Genomic DNA, 21046 nt, shown 5'->3' on the forward strand with positions numbered 1-21046 from the left:
GGGACGCGGGTTCGTGCCCCAGTCGGGGAGAATCCCACGTGCCGCGGAGCGGCTGGGTCCGTGAGCCATGGCCGCTGGGCCTGCGCTTCCGGGGCCTGCGCTTCCGGAGCCTGTGCTCCGTGGCGGGAGAGGCCACAGCAGTGAGAGGCCCGCGTACCACAAAAAAAAAAAAAAAAACTCCAAAAACTTGAAAAGGGACACCAAATTCCCTTTGCCGTCCTATTAGATACGGCCTTCAAGGTCTTTAATAACCGGGAGGAGGCCTCGAGAGTCCAAAGGGCTAAATGGGAAGATGAAAGAGGTAAACAAACGGCAGGCCCAATACATGGCAACCGCAATTGTTAGCTTGCTGTCCATTTCGGGCACCCCCATGGCTTGTCCCAGCCAACCAAAGGGGACAGCCGCCCTGGCCCATTCCTGCTTCCACTGCAGCCAACCAGGGCTCTTCAGTTGGGAATGTTCCAAGCCTCTAGGGCCTTGTCTCAACCGCAAGCAACGTGGCCACTGGAAACGCGACTGTCCCTCTCTCCCTCAAGGGGGAGGGCCATCCCCCACTCAAAGGCCCCATGCGCCACAGGGAGGTCCCCAAGCCCCAAGGGCCCCTTCCCAGGGACAAATGCCCTTGACGCCCAAGGGTGACCAGAAGAGACCATAAAAGAAGCCCAGTTTCTCTCCCCCAGCAGACCCCCTCTTGGTCTCGCCTGCTGCTCCCTTGCAGTGTATTCAATAAATCTCGCTTTCTACCCTCACTTCTGACCCAGTAAATTCTTTTATCACCTGCGTTGCCAGCCCCATCGCCGCACTCCACGGCAATAATGCCATCAGCAGCAACATGGATGGACCTAGAGATTATCATACTAAGCAAAGTAAGTCAGAAAGAGAAAGACAAATACCATATATTACTTATATGTGGAATCTAAAATATGACACGAATGAACGTATCTACGAAACAGAAACAGACTTACAGATATAGAGAACAGACTTGTGGTTGCCAAGGGTGGGGGGGGGGCGAGGATTGGGAGTTCGGGATTAGCAGATGCAAACTAGTATGTATAGGATGGATAAACAACAAGGTCCTACTGTATAGCACAGGGAACTATATTCAATATCCTGTGATAAACCATAATGGAAAAGAATATGAGAAAGAGTATATATATATTTAACTGAGTAACTTTGCTGTACAGCAGAAATTAACACAACATTGTAAATCAACTATACTTCAATAAAATTTTTAAAAATATCTGTGTGATGTACTCTAAAATTTTTTCTCTCACCCTTTCTAGTGCTGGTAACATCCCACCTGTGGTTTCAGACCCACAAATGGAAAAATTCTACTCTGGCTATTTTGGCCTTCTCTCAGTTTCTCAAACACACCGTGTTTCTTTATGCCTCAGGCCCTTTGCTCTTGCTGTTCCTTCTTATTCCTCACTCATCCCTAGCTCTTTCGATGGCTAGAAATCATGTTTTTTGCTTAACACCTGCTCAAAAAAATCTTTCCTGGTACACCCAGCATGGTAGGTTTTCTCCATTACTTCCCCTTACCACTCTATTTCTGCCACAGCACTCATCACAATCTATAATAGCCTTTTTGTTTAATTCTTACTTTCTGTCTACTAGAATGAAAGCTCAATGAGGGTCCTTTTTGATCCTGTTAACCAGTTTATCCCCAATATCCAGAATAATGTCAGGCACCTGAGAGGCATGCACATTGTTGACGGAAGAGATAGGCAAGCAGACTCAGCTATGGAAATCAAGTGGAGTGGTAGTCTTACTCCACAATTCCCAAGTACAGATTGGAATTCTCCCTGAGCCTCTCATAAAGTCACAGAATAAATAGAGGAAGGTGATTTTATTTCTCTAATTTGCAAAATAACAATTTTTTTAAAAGAAACAAATTAGTACAATAATAGGTAGAGTCATACACGTATTTCTGGCTCCATTAGGTCAAAAGAAAAGAAGGACAAGAACACAAAGGAGACAAGCCTTCTAAGAAACTTGCTGTTCAGTCTATAGTCAATATGAAAAGGTAGCCTTTGGAGCCACGAAAAAGATGAAATCGTAGATGATTATGCTTGATTCTGAAGGAGTCAATCTCTCTGAGCAGCAGTAAGCAACAACTCAAACGTCCAAGTAGAGCATCAGGGTCCCTGAACAAAGAGCCTTCTTCTGGTTCCTCGGGCTCCCCCCACCAAGGGTATGGGCTCCCCAAGCAGTAGCAGTATCATTCATAGCAAATGTCCCTCCTGTTTCAGGATGAGAACATCCACTCACTACAAGACTACAGAAGGACTCCTGGAGAGAAATGGGTAGTGTTCCCCACCAAAGGAGCTGAGGCTGGAGAAAGATAGTTTTCTCATGTTTCTGTCTTGGAAGCAGGCCAATGCTGAAGTCAACCGGGCTATACCAATTCTGGTGTGAACATGGAGCAGCCACTGGGGGTAACAAGGTACCTGGCTGTGCATGGGTTGATGAGGCAGGAGACGCCAGGCCAGCACAAAGTCAGAGGCCCACTCTTCTAGTGTTGGGTCCACTTGATGCTCTTGAGGTCAATGCCATCCTGCACCATCTCCCAGAGAGGGCTGCCAAAGAGAAGAGGTATTTGGATGAGTGAAGGCTTAGGAAGCAGCCAGCACTGGCTACTAGGCTGTAAGCCTTGACTTGCCTCCATCTGCTCTTGTCTCTCCTCTACCTCCTTGCCCTGATAGACCCCAACACAAGAGGTTATCAAGTCTTTCTCAGCTATATGTAAGCAACAACTACTGAAGCCCACGTGCCACAACTACTGAAGCCCGTGCACCTAGAGCCTGTGCTCCGCAACAAGAGAAGCCCCTGCTCGCCGCTGCTATAGAAAGCCAACACGCAGCAAAGAAGACCCCACGCGGCCAAAAAAAAACAACAAAAAAAACCCTAAAGAACTGAATAAATTCAGATGTTTTTCATTATTTAATTAAATTTTATTTATTTGGCTGCATGGCTTGTAGGATCTTAGTTCCCTGACCAGGGATTGAACCCGTGCCCCCTGCAGTGGAAGTGCAGAGTCTTTTTTTCTTTTTTTTTTTGAACAGAGAACAGGAGTATTTATTTATTTATTTATTTATTTATTTTTGGCTGTGTTGGGTCTTCGTTTCTGTGCGAGGGCTTTCTCTAGTTGTGGCAAGTGGGGGCCACTCTTCATCACAGTGCGCGGACCTCTCACTATCGCGGCCTCTCTTGTTGCGGAGCACAGGCTCCAGACGCGCAGGCTCAGTAGTTGTGGCTCACGGGCCTAGTTGCTCCGCGGCACGTGGGATCTTCCCAGACCAGGGCTCGAACCCGTGCCCCCTGCCTTAGCAGGCAGATTCTCAACCACTGCACCACCAGGGAAGCCCCGAAGTGCAGAGTCTTAACCACTGAACCGCCAGGGAATTCCCCGTTATTTTATTTTATTTATTTATTTATTTAAAATTTTTTTAATTTATTTTTATTTTTGGCTGTGTTGGGTCTTCGTTGCTGTGTGTGGGCTTTCTCTAGTTGTGGCGAGTGGGGCTCTGTTGTGGTGCGCGGGCTTCTCACTGCGGTGGCTTCTTTTGTTGCAGAGTACAGGCTCTAGGCGCTCAGGCTTCAGTAGTTGTGGCTCGCAGGCTCTAGAGCGCAGGCTCAGTAGTTGTGGCGCATGGGCTTAGTTGCTCCGCGGCATGTGGGATATTCCCGGACCAGGGCCCAAACCCATGTCCCCTGCATTGGCAGGCGGATTCTTAACCACTGCGCCACCAGGGAAGTCCAGTTCTTTAGTTTTTAAAGACACCTTTTCATACTCTGAAAACAAGTAGCCAAGAGGATCCACTTTCCTGCTTTGTGGTATCTCTAAATCCTAAAATTCAAGGATTCTCAAACTTTAATTTCTGGCAGTGTGAATACACAGCCTAAGGATAAGAGAGGAGCCAGCACAGCAATTTCTTCCAAAGGGTCTCTGGTACAATAGTGCATACCTCATTTCTCGAAGACGCTTCACATGGTAAATGCACTTCTCCACTGTGTAGTCTACTTCCTCCTCTGTAGTGAAACGGCCGATTCCAAACCTGAAAAAGACACAGAGAGGAGCTCTGCATCAGACCTGTGGCACCAGGGTAAATTCATTCAGCAAATACTCAATGAGGATCTACTCCACAAAAGACATGGAGAGAACATGGTCCTTCCCCTAGAGGGCAGAGTTTCTGCGAACATGGTCTGTGCGCCACCTGAGAATCACTCTAGAAGTTTCCTACTCCTCCTCCAAACCTAATGAATCAGAATCTCTAGTGTGGCACTCAGACCTCTTCATCTTTCACAGACTTCCCAGGTGACAGTCAATAAGGTCTGCAAAACACTGCTCGAGAAACTTTCATGAAGAATGAAGAAGGGATAAGTTTAACTAAATTGAGGAAGACTCTAACAGGAGAAGAATAATACAAAAGAGGATGCCTTCCATAAATGCTGCAGCTCAAATGACTGACCTGATAGAAGAGTGAGCTAAATCCTCATCAGTGCCAATTGCTCGAAGGACGTAAGAGGGCTCCAGGGATGCAGAGGTGCAGGCGCTGAGGAGAAAGACACAGAGCCTTGCTCAGTTCAGCAATAAATCTGCTTTTGGCCACAAACCTCCAGTCTTGCTCCCACCCCCAGACCCCTGGAGTCATACCATGGAGACAAAAGAGACATTCTAATCTGACACAGCAAAAGGGCCAGACGCTGCTAGCTGCTCTGGCTCCTGTGAAGGATAACCTCCTTGAGAAGGACACTGCCAAAGCATGACAGAGCATGATACCACGTGAGCTAGGTGTGACACCAAGAGGCAGCAGAGCACCAGGTGCTCACTCCCCTACAACCAAATGCATTATCTGTACAGGCGTGGACAGCAGCTAAACCCTTGGTGGCCTCTGAAGCATCCTTGAACTCTGGAGGCCTGTAACAGAACTACCAGAATAACACTAGAACAGATACATGCATCTCCTGGGACCACAAAAGGCACAAAACTCTACCACAGGAGGCCCTCCTAGGGTGGCAAACTTTAGCCTGTGCCCAGTCAGCTAAAAATAGGTGCTTACAAAATGACTTTTACTCTCAACTAAGAGCTCTTGTGCCTGTCATCTCCACAATGGGAAGCTTATTAACCTAACACTTAAAGCCAGACTAACTGGTCCTGCCACAGTCCCTGTCTATCCAATCCAACTCACCTTCCCGAGGATAAGGCAACATCCTTGAGTGCCATCAGCAGACTCTCCCCTTCCACATATGCAAAGGAGAGGTTGATACAGCCTGGAAGAGTGAATTACTATGAGAGAAGGCTCAGAGTCTCCAGCTCTTCCAGATGGGGACAGAATGGGCACGTCTGTACCTGGGTAATGGTGCTCAGGGTCCCCATTCATCACCACGTCTGGAAGGCTCTTCATTATCTTCCGTGTCAGTCGTTCTGCTAACTTGGAGATCCGCTTGTGGTCATACTGAGGAGCAGGCAAGGGAGGACTAAGCATAGTGACCATTAACAGCTCAGAAACACACAGGACGAGGAGCCCCGCCCGGTGCCCAGAAGTGACTGGGCATCTGACCCACCTATTGCCCTGTGTTGCTCATGGAGACCACTGTATCCCCAGCACTGAGCACAGAGATGCTCAATAACTGGACAGATGGTTTCAATAACCCAGAATAAATGAGCTGATAACTACTGAAGGGCCTGGATTTTGGAGCCCATAACACCTCCCTCAATAAGATGCCAGAAGCACTGGGACAAAGATGGTTTTCTTAAACCTCCTCTTCTGGCAAAGATCTGACCCAGTCATGCCCAGAAGCCTCAACACAGGAGACCCAGCACAGGGGAAGAATCTGTGGGAGGGAACTGCTCTCCGCATACCTCCATCTCTTGCTGTGCCACCTCACACGCAGCCCCCAGCCCCACCACCAAGGGTGTTGGGACTGTCCCAGACCGCATGCCCCGCTCCTGCCCCCCTCCACTCTGCAGGGCCTCCACACGCACACGGGGCCGGCGGCGAATGTAGATGGCACCAACCCCTGGGAAACAAAGTTTATTACAAAAAAAGAGAAAAAGGAAAATGCAGATGAAACAATATATCACTTTTCAAAGGGGTCAAAATATTCTTTCAACTTTTCTGTAAGCTTGACATTTTTCAAAAAAAAAAGATTGGGGGAAAAGAAGAAACAGCAGCAAAAGCATAATATTTATCAAAATTATTTTGTACCAGAAGGAGTGACAGCCAAAATGGTTTAAAGTAGCTCCCTATGCATGTATAAAATGACATCATGCAATGCAGCATTATTCATAATAGCAAAAAATTGGAAACAACTTAGATGTCCATAATCAGGAAAATGGGCAAATAAATTATGGTACATCCATGCCTGAAATTCAAAGGAGGTGTATAAAAGAATGAGGAAGCTCCTGTACTACCACTATAAAATCTCCAAGATACATTGTTAGAACACTGGTGAAATGTGATAATGTCTGTACTTCAGTTTAAAAAAATTAAAGATGCATTGTTAGGTGAAGATGCAATGAGTGTAGTATGCTACTGTTTGAGTAAAAAGGGGAAGGGGGGAAGTATATATGTGATTATGAATGTATTTATTTATTTATTTTTGGCCACGTTGGGTCTTGGTTGCCGTGCATGGGCTTTCTCTAGTTGCGGTGGGCGGGGCCTACTCTTTGTTGTGGTGTGCGGGCTTCTCATTGCGGTGGCTACTGTTGTGGAGCACGGGCTCTAGGTGGCGCGGGCTTCAATAGTTGTGGCACACGGGCTCAGCAGCTGTGGCTCGTGGGCTCTAGAGCGCAGGCGCAGTAGTTTCAGTGCACAGGCTTAGCTGCTCCACGGCATGTGGGATCTTCCCAGACCAGGGCTCAAACCCGTGTCCCCTACACTAGCAGGCAGATTCCTAAACACTGTGCCACCAGGGAAGTCCCATATATGTGATTATAAATGCATAAAATAGTTCTAGAAAAATACTCAAGAAACTGTCTCCCTAGGGGGAACTGCATGGCTTAGAGACAGAGGTGAGAGACTTTCCACAGTGTACTTTTTTGCAGCTTTTGAATTTTGAACCATATTACCTTGTCTAAATAGAATAAAAATTTTTAATTTAAAAAAAAATTAAAACCTTGAGGGGGAAAAAAAGGGGAGAAGTCAGAATGGAAGTAAAAATTAGCATAATCTCCTAGGGTCTATCAAAACTTAAAAATGTATACAACTTGTGACTCAGCAAATCTGTTTATAGGAATTTCATACCAAAATATGAGCATGAATGTACAAAGATATTCACTAAGTAGCCAAGGGTTTTGAATAGAGTGAGCACTTGCTGAAGGTCACCTTCTCCCTCACAGAACAACTACTGACTTATTGAGGCAGAGACTACAGGTACCATAGCAAGTAAGGCAATGGTTCCCAAATTTATTATGAAGGACCCTAGTTTTAAAATAATTTATGTGCCAAGCTGCATTTATTAAGAAATATTTCATTTCCCCATTAAAATAAAATCAAATTCAAGTATCCTACACTGTCTGAATCTCTGCAGTTCCCAGGTTCAGAGAGTCAGTGCTCAGATACTACATCTGGATAGTGAAGGATACAATGTTATCTAAATCTATTTAGATCCTGAGTTCAACAAGCAAGAGTTTGGATAGTGAGGGATACCTGTATACATTTACGTGCTGATCAGAGCTCCTGCTCAATATGAGTTAATTTTATCAAAACAGATTTAGGTACAAAAAAAGCCAATAAGCCAATTTTAGTTAAAGACAGAACACCTGTTGGGCTTACAAAAACACTCCTTACAACCTCTGGGAGCCTTTAGAAGAAGCCCCTCTTATATACTTCCAGGAGTTATCACACCTTTTTCCACAAGGTGTACATCCAGATGACACACCCCGCAGACACAGCAAGCGTACTGGCATAACCAACCACCACAGGCCCTCACCCAAGAGACAGAGAAGGAGTTGTTCATTTTGGATGGCTACCTCCATAAAATAGAGGACAATAGTCTCTTCCCAAAGATTGGGGTGCAGAGGCAGAATTCCAGCTAGAAAACATTCCTAGACCAATAGGACCATAGGAAACAGACAAGTATCCTTGAGAGATTAATAGGAGCAAAGACTACTAAAACTAGGAATAAACACCAAGAAACATAAAAGCCCATACAATCTTCCCCTAAGGCTAAAGCAAGACACGAGGGAATGAAGAACTCAAAGAATATTGATCTGCAAATCACAGTGGGGTAGACAAGATAACTGGACTTATCCAGCTCATTTGATTGACAAAACCTTTGTTCCTCAACCAAATTAACATCTACATGAAAGTATTTTCTAAAGAGACCAGTGAAGAATGGCCTGCTATATAGTAACTGCTAGAAGCTACCAATAAGCACATGTTCCTAGCTATTGCTAAATGACACTTGCATTCTGCAGGGCACTCTGAATATACAATTTCCTCTGAGAGCAGTGAGAGTGCCCAATGAGTCCCAGGAACACCTGTCAAAGAGTTTGCCGGGAGGTCCAGAGAGGAGGAACTCTAGGAGGGGCTAGTACCTTTCGGACCATAGATTTTGTGACCACTGATGCTCATGAGATCAATTTTCATGTCGTTGACGTCAAGTGGGATTTTTCCAACAGCCTGGGCTGCATCAGTATGGAAATACACCTTTCTGGAACTGCAAATGTGCCCTGAGAAAACAACAAAGGGGAAGAACCAGAGCACAATGTTAGGAAGTAACCTGGCAGTGGTCCCACAATGTACCATGAGATCTAAGGCAAAATTATACAGGCATTGGCCACTAGCCACATAGTAAATCACTTCTCTCTCTTTCTGTCTCTGTCTCTCATTCTCAGCTCTAGTGTCCTTGACTAGAATAAACAAGAGCAAATGCAAAACACCCAATCAAAACACCCCCAATATTCTGATTCATAAGACTCTTCCTACCTCATTAACACTGGCCTTTCAATATATCAGATTAACTTTTAGATCCTTTTGATTTAAAAGAAGCAAAGATTAACAGATCTATTTGCTAATGTACCTAAGAGGTTACAGGGCGAGTGCCTCTGGCTCTATGAGCATAGTAAAGAGATGTTCTAAAACAAAAAAGGTAAAAGAGGAAGAGAAAAAAGGTGGAGGTTTTTTGTTTTGTTTTCTGCACCAAGTGCAATAAAATGAAAACAACATAAAGGGTACTACACCTGGATTCAAATACTAGCTGTGCTATTTACAATATGTCCTTGATCAAGGAACTGAAGCGCTCTCTCTCTTGGTTTCCTTACCTCATTCTATAAAGTGTTACAGATCCTAGTCCAGTCCTGCTCCTCAGATGGATCTCAGTGGTGGGCAAGCGTCAGGGTCCACCCATGATACTCACCTATTTCTGCAATGGGTTGCTTCACTCCAATCTCATTGTTCACAGTCATGACTGAGACCAGACTGGTATCCGGCTGGATGGCAGCCTCTAGTTCCTAAGAACATCAGGAGTAAGGAAACTATATAGTACCAACACAGTCCTCCCTAACTCAGAATGTATGCAAGCTTAGTCTTGAAAAGGGGCCTTTCACTACACACCTACCGGAGTGGGTAAAATTAAAATAGTGACAACACAAAATGCTGGCGAGGAGGCAACGAAACTGGATCACTCATATACTACCGGTGGGAACCTAAAATGGTACAACCACCTGAAAAACAGTTTGGTAGTTTTTGTTTCTTATAAAACTAAACATGAAATTACCATATGACCCAGTAGTTGCACTCTTGGGCATTACCTCAGGGAAATGTAAACTTAAATTCACACCAAAAAACCGACACATAAATGTTCATGGTAGCTTTATTCATAATAGCCAAAACCTAAAAACAACCCAGATGTCCTTCAACAGGTAAATGGTTAAAGAAACTGTGTACTTCCATTACATGGAATACTATTCAGCAATAAAAAGGTACAGACTACTGAGACATGCAACAACTTAAATGACTCGCCAAAGACTTATGCTAAATTAAAAGAGTCAATCCCAAAAGGTTACGTACTATATTATTCCATTTACGTAACATTATTGAAAAGACAAAATTAAAGAAATGGAGATCAAATTAGTGGTTTTAAAAGAAGACCATGGGACTTCCCTGGTGGTCCAGTGGTAAAGAATCCGCCTTACAATGCAGGCGGATCTGATCTGGGTTTGATCCGTGGTCAGGGAACTAAGATCCCACATGCCATGGGGCAACTAAGCCCATGCACCACAACTACCGAGCTCGCGCGCCCTGGAGCCTGCGTGCCACGGAGCCTGCGTGCCACAACTAGAGAAGAGAAAACCCGCAGGCCGCAACTAGAGAGAAGCCCGCACACCACAATGAAGAGCCTGCGCGCCGCAACGAAAGATCCTGCATGCCTCAACAAAGATCCTGCGTGCCACAACTAAGGCCTGACGCAGCCAAAATTAAAATAATTAATTAAATAATCAATCTTAAAAAAAAAAAAGACCATGAAGCATCATTGTAGTGATAGTTACAATGAAACTACACATGTGATGAAACTGCATAGAGCTAAACACACACACAAGTGTGTACAAGTAAAACTGGGGAAATCAGAGCAAGATGGATCAACATCAATATCCTGGTTGTAATATTATACTATACTTCTGTAAGATGTTATCATTAAGGGAAACTGATAGAGGGTACATGAGATCTCTCTGTATTACTTCTGACAACTGCATGAGAATCTATAATTATTTAAAAATTAAAAGTTTAATAAAAAAAAAGAGGGGGAGCCTTTCCTACATAAGGTTGTCAGAGTAAAAAGCAGCAAAGAACAAAGTAAGTAGTAAAAAACAAGGCTACTATTTTCAACACTGAGGTAGGGACCACATTTGACTAAAATATTTATCTTAAAGAAACTAGTAATCAACCTCCCAACATCTATTATACTTTCCCTGACACTGGTCTAATGTAGGTTCTCAATGTTATGTTTCTCTCAGTTTCTTGTTTACTTCCTTTATTGCATATATCTCAATTCATAATTATTTCATTTATGTGTTTGTTTACATGTTAACTGTCCCCTTCACTAAAATATAAGCTCCTTGAAGGCAGGGACTAACATCCTACTTAATGGTGAAAGCTTTCATCTAAGATCAGGAAGAAAACAAGGGTATCTGCTCTCACCACTTTTATTCAACTGGGCAAAAAAAAGAAATAAAAGCCCTCCAGGTTGCAAAGAAAATAGTAAAATTATCTCTATTTGCACATCACAGGGATCTGTCCAGGGATGGATTTGTCTAGGGATGTCTAGGGATGCTGATATCCAAAATTTGGTGGAGAAGATACTCGGACCCAAAATTGACATATAAAGATATGGGCCAAAAAGGGAAATATTATTCACAAAAACTACACCTACTCTTTTGAAGGATGAGAAACATCAGTGCAGGGAGAAGGAGGCCAGAGCTTTCCCGCGATGGCTGTCACACAGACCAGGAAGCACCAAAAAAGCTGAGAAACAAATCTTCAGCAAAAAAGGAGGATGGTACACACTCAAGGGGAACATACTCTGAGTCCCACTGCAAGGCATATTTCTCTAAACCCCTCCGTCACCATTAGATCTAGTCCTTCAAGCTCCAGCTGAGGCTGAAGAGATAGATTTATAGGCTGAAGCCAGGCTCCTCCTATTTTGTCCCTCTTACCTTCAGGTCGATGATCCCACTCTTCTTCACTGGGAGGTAGGTGACCTGAAAGCCCTCAGCTTCCAGTGAACGGCAGGAGTCCAAGACACATTTGTGTTCTGTCTGCGTGGTGATCAAATGCTTTTTCCGTGATCTGTAGAACCTGGCCACCCCCTAGAAATTGGCAGTGGTGAAAGGAAGAAGAATATACTCAGAGAGACAGCAGTGACTTCCATCCTAGTTGTAGGGAGTAAGTGGACAAGGGCAGTATGCTCCAACATCAATTATCTGACACCAATTGCATGTCCTATAATTCAATTTAATTCTGACACTAACTATCCCAAATTAGCGCAAATCCCACAGGTTAAGGGCCTCAGTCCCGCAAGACTGCCTCTACTTCAGATGCCAGCCATAAGGCCTAGGTGTCACAAGTCACCCACCCATACTTCCCCAGCTGGCTACAAATACAGGGCTTCCCACAGTCCCCTAAGGTTCAATAATTCTCTGTGATTCACAGAACTCAATGAAAACACTATATTACTATCATAGCTTTATCACAAAGGATACAACCCAGGAACAGCCAAATGGAAGAGATGCACAGGGTGAGTTCTGGGGCAGGGAGGGGCACAGAGTTTCCATGCCCTCTCCCCGTAAATCTAAGAATGCCACCTTCCAGTACAACCATGAGTTTGCCAACCTGGAAGCTCCTCTGAGTTTTGTTTTCCAGAGTTTTTATGGGGGTTTCATAACACAGGCACAACTGCTTAAATCATTGGCCATATGACTGGACTCAATCTCCAGCCCCCCTCTCTTCCCCAGATGAAAGTTACAACTCTCTAATCACATTCTTGGTCCTTCTGGAGTGGCCAGCATGTCCCTTGAAACTATCTAAGGGCCCACCATGAATCACTTCATCACCAGAAACTCAGGTATGGCAAAGGGGCTTGTTATGAATAACAAAACACATTCCTAGCATTCAGGTTTTAGAAGCCCTGTGCCAGGAACACAGGACAAAGACCAAATATATTTTTTATTGTACCATAGGTGGAAAATGGGGAACATTGCTATCCTTGCATCCCAGGAAAAGTCTGTCTCTTTTATTTCTATTTAAATACAAAACATGCAAATATGGTGATACCCAAAGCTGGCAGTGCAGAAGTGAAACTCATAGACGCATTCCTTGCTGATAGCATTATTTACACTATAATCTCTTCAGAAATCATTTACAAAGATGTCTTAAAAGCTGAATTCACACTCTTTACTGTGATTCCTCTTTTGGGAATTTACCTTAGGGCAGCGGTCCCCAACCTTTTTGGCCCAGGGACCGGTTTCATGGAAGACAGTTCTTCCATGGATGTGGGGGGGGGGGGCAGGGTTCAGGCAGTAATGAGAGCGATGGCGAGCGGCAGATGAAGCTTCACTCGCTCGCCCGTCTGCCGCTCACCTCCTGCTGTGCAGCCTGGTTCATAGACCGGTAGCGGTCCATGGCCCGGGGGTTGGGGACCCCTGCCTTAGGGAAATATTTCAAAGGATAGATGAAGCTTTAGAGGCAAAATATGCTTTAGTTATATTTACAATCCTTAAAAAAATAGAAAGATTAAACACCAACAACAGAGAAATGAACAGTAAACTGCAATAACACAACTCCATGAAAAAGAATATAGTTAGTTATATTAAAAACTATCGAGTTTGAAATGGAAAAACATAGGATATGTTATTAATGGTTACAGAAGAATAAATGTAGCATGCTACAATATGTGAAAATATTAAAAGCAAATTCATATGTATGTATAATTTGTTTTCTAGAACAATACTAAACAGACTTGAGGTCAGAATAGGGGAGGAAGAAGTGGAAGACCTACACTTTATTTTAAACCTTTCCATAGGGTTAAAAAAAAACAAAATCTCACCACATATGCATGAATTCCTTTAAAAAAATTAAAATAAATAAAATGTGCAACCCAGTCCCTCCCAGAGCTTATAAGAATACTACTTTAAAAGCAGAATATGGGGCTTCCCTGATGGCGCAGTGGTTGAAAGTCCGCCTGCCGATGCAGGGGACATGGGTTCGTGCCCCGGTCCGGGAAGACCCCACATGCCGCGGAGCGGCTGGGCCCGTGAGCCATGGCCGCTGAGCCTGCGCGTCCGGACCCTGTGCTCCGCAACGGGAGAGGCCACAGCAGTGAGGGGCCCACGTACCGCAAAAAAAAAAATAATAAAAAATAAAAAAGCAGAATATGAAACTAATTAGGCCAAAATTATAACTACATAAAAACTGTATGTTCTTGAGGACAAGGAACATAAAAATGAAAACATTAGAAGTTCCCTCCCCACCTCCTATCTCACTTACCCAAAGTGTTGAATCCTCTAATAGCAGACAGATATTTACTCTACCCGTCCAGGAGACCAGAGGAAAGCTGTCGCAACTACTCTAGCAATCCTTGGCCTCTAGGTTTGGGAATCTGTGGAAACCTTCAAAGCAAACATTTTCTAAGTTCTGAAAATGCTCCCCATTCCAGAAACCATTCTCATCTTTGGAGAGACCACACCCCTGGCTCTGTGGCCTCTGCAGTCCCAAGGAAGGATACCTTCCTTCTAAAGGGATCAGGCAGAGTACTGATGACTCTGGAACCTGGCCCATGTCTAGGCCTCCTTTACTCAGTCCAAGGTCAGAAAAAGCCATACTGGCAACACAGGTGAGAGACAGTGGTGAGAGAGGGTAGAGCCAGAGTTGAACCTACAGCAGCCCACAATTTATCAGAGCCTTGGTATTTACACAAGGGACCCTGGCAACCAGACCCAGTCAGATGTGTTTATGTTCTGTGAAACACCGACATGACTACTGAGACTGGAATTTTACTTTTGTTAGCACCGAAGATCGGTAGGTCCTAAGGATAGAGTGACTAATCTCAGAATGGGTGATCAAGTGAATGTCTGCAGAAGGCACCACGGCAACCAGTACAAAACGGGGACATCTAAAGAAAACAGGAGGAACTTGCTGCAGACAGATCTCATCAGAAAGAAAGGGAAGGCTGAGAGGAAGGCAGCCCTGAAATCACAGATATGTGTGAAGCTGGTAACAAGAAGCAGAGAAATATATCCAATTACAAGTGTATTCTGGACTTCACTGTGACTAGATCAAAAGGATGGGGAAAAGGGTTGAGTCACCATTATTTACTCTTTGAAGTAGCTGCCGTCCAAAACACCACATGGCTGATGGTCCAAGAGCCACCTCCTTTCCTATCCAACTACCTCACTGAACTCAGTTCAACAGGAGCAAAGACTTAAGATAGAGTAGACTGCAAAGGGCTGAAGGAAGCAACAAATCAGAAAGAGTATGTGTCTGTATTTTCTTCACAATAGGGTGAAAGTGGGTAGCTGGGAAATATATATGAGCCTAAATGATGGCAGGACACCACCTCCCAGGTCAGGAAAGCCCAGATATGCCCTTTGGTTCCCTTCTCTTACCTTAATTGCTATGTTGTTGGATTCAGTAGCGCCACTAGTGAAGATAATCTCACGAGGATCAGCCCCAATCAGAGATGCTACTTGCTGCAAGCCAAGAAACAAAAATAAGTAGCATCAGTTCCCTAGGCAGGAATGCAGCTGCAGAGACAACTAAGACAAAGGTCTGGAGCAAGAAGAGCTCCACTGTATTCTATCAACTGCTCAAGAAGCAGCTCTGTACCCATTAGAATCAGACAAGGGGATATACTCAGCTACATCCCAGATCCCAGGCTCTTTTCCAGCCCAATACAAAATAATAACTTTGGTGTTTTTGAAAAAGCACTTATTGAGCTCTTAGCATGTATACACATCATGTTAATAAACACATCACCAGGGCTTCCCTGGTGGCGCAGTGGTTGAGAATCTGCCTGCCAATGCAGGGGACATGGGTTCAAGCCCTGGTCTGGGAAGATCCCACATGCCGCGGAGCAACTAGGCCCGTGAGCCACAACTACTGAGCCTGCGCGTCTGGAGCCTGTGCTCTGCAACAAGAGAGGCCGCAACAGTGAGAGGCCCGCACACCGTGATGAAGAGTGGACCCCGCTCGCTGCAACCAGAGAAAGCCCGCGCACAGAAACGACAACCCAACACAGCCAAAAATAAATAAATAAATAAATATATAAACACGTCACCAGAATTGTCTGATTTAATCCACCCAATAACCCCAAGAAGTAGGAACTACTACAATTTCTATTTTCTTTTTCTTTCTTTCTTTTTTCGGCCATGTTGGGCGGATTGCAGGATCTTAGTTCCCCAACCAGGGATCGAACCCAGGCCCTTCCCAATCTCCATTTTCAGTGTGAGGAAACTGAGGCTTCGAGAAATCAGATAACTTGCCAAAAGTCACTTAGCTAGGAAATGTGGGAACTAATCAAATGCCTTCAGAGGGACTCCAAAGGCCTGTTCTTTGAATCTCTTCCTGAGAGAGCCCCAAGCCATTTCCACCTCCACCCACAGCTACAAAAAAAGAAATGCCTCCCACAGGCCACTGACCCTCTGACATCAGAACCTCCTGGAGTCCTCTGTACTAACCTGGCGAGCACGTTCCATGGCTGCCTCACTCTCCCAGCCATAAGCATGTGTCCGGGAATGTGGGTTCCCATAGTAGTTGACTAGGTAAGGGAGCATGGCATCAAGCACCCGAGGGTCCTGAGCATAACAGAATAGATCAGTCTCCTTGAGCCCACAGTTTACTCGGGCCCCACTCCATCCCCTGAGACCTGCCCAACCTGCCTCAGCACGCTCCCAACCCTTCAGACCCTGCCTAGATTAGGCCTCAAACATTCTTCCATCCCCTCAGGTACTAACCAAATGTTAGCCTAATATACTCCCCTACCAACCCATCTTAAATCAGATTATTCTACCATCTGCTCAGATAATCTACAAACATTGCCCTGTTCTGATAGCCGTGTCTGCAGGTGTTTCCACTCCTGCCAAGAAATGTGATCTACGAGAGCCCAGGACATGACAGAGTCCACATGTTGATGAAAACGTGCATTAATATTCAAGTGTTTATCATGCGCCAGGCGCTGTTCTAAGGGCTACTTTATGTCTTTTAACCTATTTAATTCTTGCCCAAATTCACGTAGTAAGTAGCAATCCGGCTAATTCCAGAGCCTATGCTTTTAACTACTACCAGAGTGCCTGCACTGAGTGATGTGTCCAAGATCAATAGCTAGTAAGTAGTAAAGCCATTTCTAGAGGATTACAGCTTAAGCCTCCTGACTCCTGGCTCATTGCTTTTCCCAACACACAGTTCTCAATGGCTCTTACTTCTACAGGGATTCAGCCATTTCTGTGCATTGCCACTTCTACAATATAATTCCTAAAAACAGCTTGGGGAAAGCTGCCCCTCGATCCTTACCAGAGGAGTTGTAGCTTGCACATCCATATACAGAGGTCGCAGCACTGATTCCGCCTCCGGAGCAGTGGCTGCATCTGAGGGAACAGCAGACTGGGGAGCATGGTCTACAACTGACAAAAAATAGAACGGAGTGGCCACGTGAGAGGATGCAACTCTGCACACAGGGCATCCAAGACAGCAGAAGGTAAAAGCTGGATGGAGGTGAGATAAATTTAAGGGGTGCTGAGGTCGAATCTCAGTGGAAAAGGAAACAAAACATCATAAAACTTGAGCCAACTGTAAAAAGAGGTAAGGGAGAGAGACAGGGTTCTTGGAGGGGGGTGCTGAGACAACATGCAAATTGCATAGTTGGGAGTGAGGAGACCTCTGAAAGGGCAAAGCCACTGAGAAGGAATGTGGAGACGGTATGTAAGATCTCCTTCAAAGGTTACTGGCTGGACGACTGGCATCTCTAAAATTTGGCCAGGAAAGGTCCGAAGGCCGAGCATCAAGGGCTCTGAGGGCCTGCAGGGAAGGATCTGAAGTGCGGGAGGGGGGCGCGCGGCGAAGTCAACCGTTCGCAGGGCCGGCATGAGAAAGTTTGAGGGGTGCAGCCAAGAGGAAGGGTCAGAGGGTCTGGGTAGCGGGCGGAAGAGGGAGGCTCCTGAATATGCAGGTGCGTCCCCACGCCCAGGGGAGAGATCCTCGCCTCCGGGGAAGGGGCAGCGAGCGAGCCCCGGAGCGTACCGCGCAGGCGCAGCCCCCGAGTGGGTGCCTTCGCCCTCGGCCACAGAGCGGCGGGGGCGGCCGCGGCCACCAGCCTCCAAGAGGTTCTCAGTAGCATCATCTCGGTGGCAGCCCTGCGCCCGAAGCGGCTGCCGTCCCCAGCTACAGGCCCCCGGAAGTACTACTCCGCGCCCCGGAAGCGGTTCCTCTGGCCGCGAGTGCGCTCCGCCTCGCGTTCCGTGTGAGACGTGGAGCTGAGCGACCAAGGCCGCGAGCAAGGTAAGGTGGGGGCACCGTGGCGCGGGGACTCGAACGCTCAGCGGGTGATGGAGCCGGGCTACACCCTTCTTTTCCTTCCCGGATTTCCCCGAACCCTCCGGCCTGCTCCCTGCCCCACCTCCTACGCCCCCTGCCCGACTCGGGAGGGCGGCTAGGCCCACTCTCCCCAAGCCTTCGAACTCCGCAGATGCCGGTGGCCGTGGGCCCCTATGGACAGTCACAGCCAAGCTGCTTCGACCGCGTGAAGATGGGCTTTGTGATGGGTTGCGCCGTGGGCATGGCAGCCGGGGCGCTCTTCGGCACCTTTTCCTGTCTCAGGTGAGGGGCATGGGCCGTGATCTCTGGGCGGGACTACCGGACTTTCCCGCCCCACTCGGCCTGCCGCTGGAATAGAGCCTACTTCTTTCCAATTCCCTCGCTGCCCTATAACGAGCGAGACTGATTTCCTAACCACCTTCAGTCTGGGAGGACAGGTTGGAAGCCTAAATGGGTGAGAATATGAGCTCTGACTCAAACCACTCAATGGCCCCTTACTCATTTTGTAACCTTAGGCAAGTTGGAGCCTGGGTTTCAAGTGTAAAATGAGGTCAGTAACCTCTACATCATATAGAGTTATAAGGCTCAAATCAGAGCACACTTAGCACACAATCTGGCACGTGTTAAGTGCTCAATAAAAGGCTGTTCTTACCGTCTTCCTGCTGTTATATTTATTTCCAATTGCGCATAGCGAAACAAACGATTAAATTTACTGGGAACAGGATGTAGAAATTAAGCAGATAAACTCTACACCCTGTCATTTCCACACATAAAAGAGACTATTCCCATTTTTCCAGATTGTAAATTATCATTTACTGAGCACTTACTGTCAGTCACGGTGCTAAATGCCCTGTTATCACGACAGGGCTGTGAATGCTGTGCTCCTCATTTTACACTTGACACAGCCTGTAAATTGCATTCTTAGTTCTTGAACCCACGTCTGACATCCCTATTATTGTTTTAACACTAGGAAACCGTCTAAAAGACAGATGTCTTATTGGATCATAAACCAGCACAAAAACATGGTTTCCCTGTCCATGTACTTTATACTGCTTCTGTTGCCTCCCACAAACAGAAGTCAGTTGATACATTCATCAGAATCCACCTAGAGACCCTAACGGACCCTTTTCCTTGGCATTACACAACCCATATGGGAAGAGAAAATATCCTGCCAGACTTCAGCAGTGCCCATTATAAACACAAATTGTAAAAGGGCAGTTAATGTTCCCTGCATTTTTGTTCCCAATTGGCCCCATCTTGGTTTCCTCCTCTCAGGATCGGAATGCGGGGTCGGGAGCTGATGGGCGGCATCGGGAAAACCATGATGCAGAGTGGCGGCACCTTTGGCACATTCATGGCCATTGGGATGGGCATCCGGTGCTAATCAGGGCAGTGGTTGCCCACAACATCCACCCCCTCCCATCATTCCCAGCCCATGTACTATAATAAAACAAGTCTGAGTATTCTGAGTTTCTGTTAGAAGCATTTTTTCTCTCAGCCTGTTACCCAGCTCGGTTAGAGATCTTTGCAGGTGAGCTAGTGAGGTTTGGTGTCTTGTTTCACAAGACCTTTCTGTTAATCCAAAGTTGGGGGGACTTCCCTGGTGGTCCAGTGGCTAAGACTAGGTGCTCCCAATGCAGGGGACCCGGGTTTGATCCCTGCTCAGGGAACTAGATCCCACATGCCACAACGAAGACCCAGCGCAGCCATAAGTACTTTTTAAAAAAAGTTTAGAATGATTCTGCATACCTGGGACTTTTCATAGATTCTAATAAATCCTTATTATTCAACCCTTTAAGGTTGATGCTATTAGTTTTTCACCTTTAAAATGTTAAGTCTAGATTTTCCTTAAGGTCACAAGGTTAGCTATTACATTGTTCACCTAAAAATTGTCCTTCAGATATGACTTGATCAGAAAAAAGAACAAATTCAAACCAACTAACCTCTCAGCTTCATGAATCCCAGATAATTTTCTAACCAGCCACCACTGAAGATGTAAACTTTACCAACTGACCCCCCCCCTTCTATTAATTGGCTTAAGGTAGTTTCGTTTCCCTCACCTGTACAAGCAACATATTCCTTGATATTGCCGAGTTCCCCTCAAATATTTCTCAATCGTTAAGATGGTAATAAATGTTATAATAAACTACACTGGAATATTTGGGGGGCATAAAGACACTCAGATCTAACTGCAATCAAGGACACTCCCAGAAATTACAGCACCTAAAAAATTCACAACCAAATTGGATGTTGTCTCAGTAATTGATTAAAGGATCTCACTCCGAATAGCCATTTGAGCTATCTATCTTCTATTTGACTGAACTCTTTAACAAATTTGCTTTGAACATCATTTACAACCCAAATTTCTTTAAGCTAGCTTTGGCTATGTTGGGTCTCCGTTGCTGTGCACGGGCTTTCTCTAGTTGCGGTGAGCAAGGGCTACTCTTGCACGGGTTTCTCATTGTCGTATCTTCTCTGGTGGGGCACAGGCTTCAGTAGTTGTGGCGCAGTGGTTTAGTTGCTCTGCGGCATGTGGGATCTTCCTGGACCAGGGCTCGAACCTGTGTCCCCTGCATTGGCAGGCGGATTCGTAACCACTGCGCCACCAGGGAAGCCCTACAACCCAAATTTCATTCTTTGGTGGTGGGCAAATTTTTGCCACGTCTTAACAGATGAGATTAAATAACATCTGAAGGCACCTTTGCTGGCCCAGTTCCCTAGAAAGGAATGACAGAACAAACCTGATAGTAACTTGATCCAAGAATACATTTTTAATTACTAGGAGATAATCTGGAAAGAAAAAAGTTGGCATTATGTATGTCTCTGCCACCCAATAACACTGCTGCTTGGTGTTCAAAAATAAAGTTGAATCTTGAAATTTTTCTTCAGGTTAAATAACTGAAGCAAGTAAGGGAATTACAAACATCCCTCAAAAGGGTTGGTAGAAAACGGTGATGCCTCTAAATTCAAACTGAGTTATCTTGATATCTGAATAAACCTGTAATACTTATGAT

At 45.5% G+C, this 21046-nt stretch overlaps 2 protein-coding genes across 3 annotated transcripts; one reads left to right on the forward strand and one right to left on the reverse strand.

The window, feature by feature from the left end:
• Positions 1 to 1834: 1834 nt before the first annotated feature.
• Positions 1835 to 17874, reverse strand: NFS1 (NFS1 cysteine desulfurase). Its single transcript, XM_067707982.1, has 13 exons — positions 17739 to 17874; positions 17013 to 17122; positions 16181 to 16297; positions 15110 to 15193; positions 11663 to 11815; positions 9367 to 9460; positions 8546 to 8680; positions 5867 to 6024; positions 5354 to 5459; positions 5193 to 5274; positions 4473 to 4556; positions 3969 to 4058; positions 1835 to 2579 (listed from the first exon to the last, which is right to left on the reverse strand). Exons 1-13 carry the CDS (start codon positions 17836 to 17838, stop codon positions 2516 to 2518), a joined length of 1377 nt encoding a protein of 458 aa, XP_067564083.1. The 5' UTR covers positions 17839 to 17874; the 3' UTR covers positions 1835 to 2515.
• ROMO1 (reactive oxygen species modulator 1) lies at positions 17857 to 19501 on the forward strand. 2 transcript variants are annotated; one of them, XM_067707984.1, is made up of 3 exons: positions 17857 to 17996; positions 18184 to 18314; positions 19308 to 19501. In XM_067707984.1, exons 2-3 carry the CDS (start codon positions 18184 to 18186, stop codon positions 19414 to 19416), a joined length of 240 nt encoding a protein of 79 aa, XP_067564085.1. In that variant the 5' UTR covers positions 17857 to 17996; the 3' UTR covers positions 19417 to 19501. The 2 variants fall into 2 exon arrangements, with proteins under 2 accessions (XP_067564085.1, XP_067564084.1); XM_067707983.1 differs by having other exon boundaries at positions 17869 to 17996; positions 18168 to 18314.
• Positions 19502 to 21046: the final 1545 nt, after the last annotated feature.

Source organism: Pseudorca crassidens, chromosome 15 (genome assembly GCF_039906515.1).
Source record: "Pseudorca crassidens isolate mPseCra1 chromosome 15, mPseCra1.hap1, whole genome shotgun sequence".
Lineage (NCBI taxonomy): Eukaryota > Metazoa > Chordata > Mammalia > Artiodactyla > Delphinidae > Pseudorca > Pseudorca crassidens.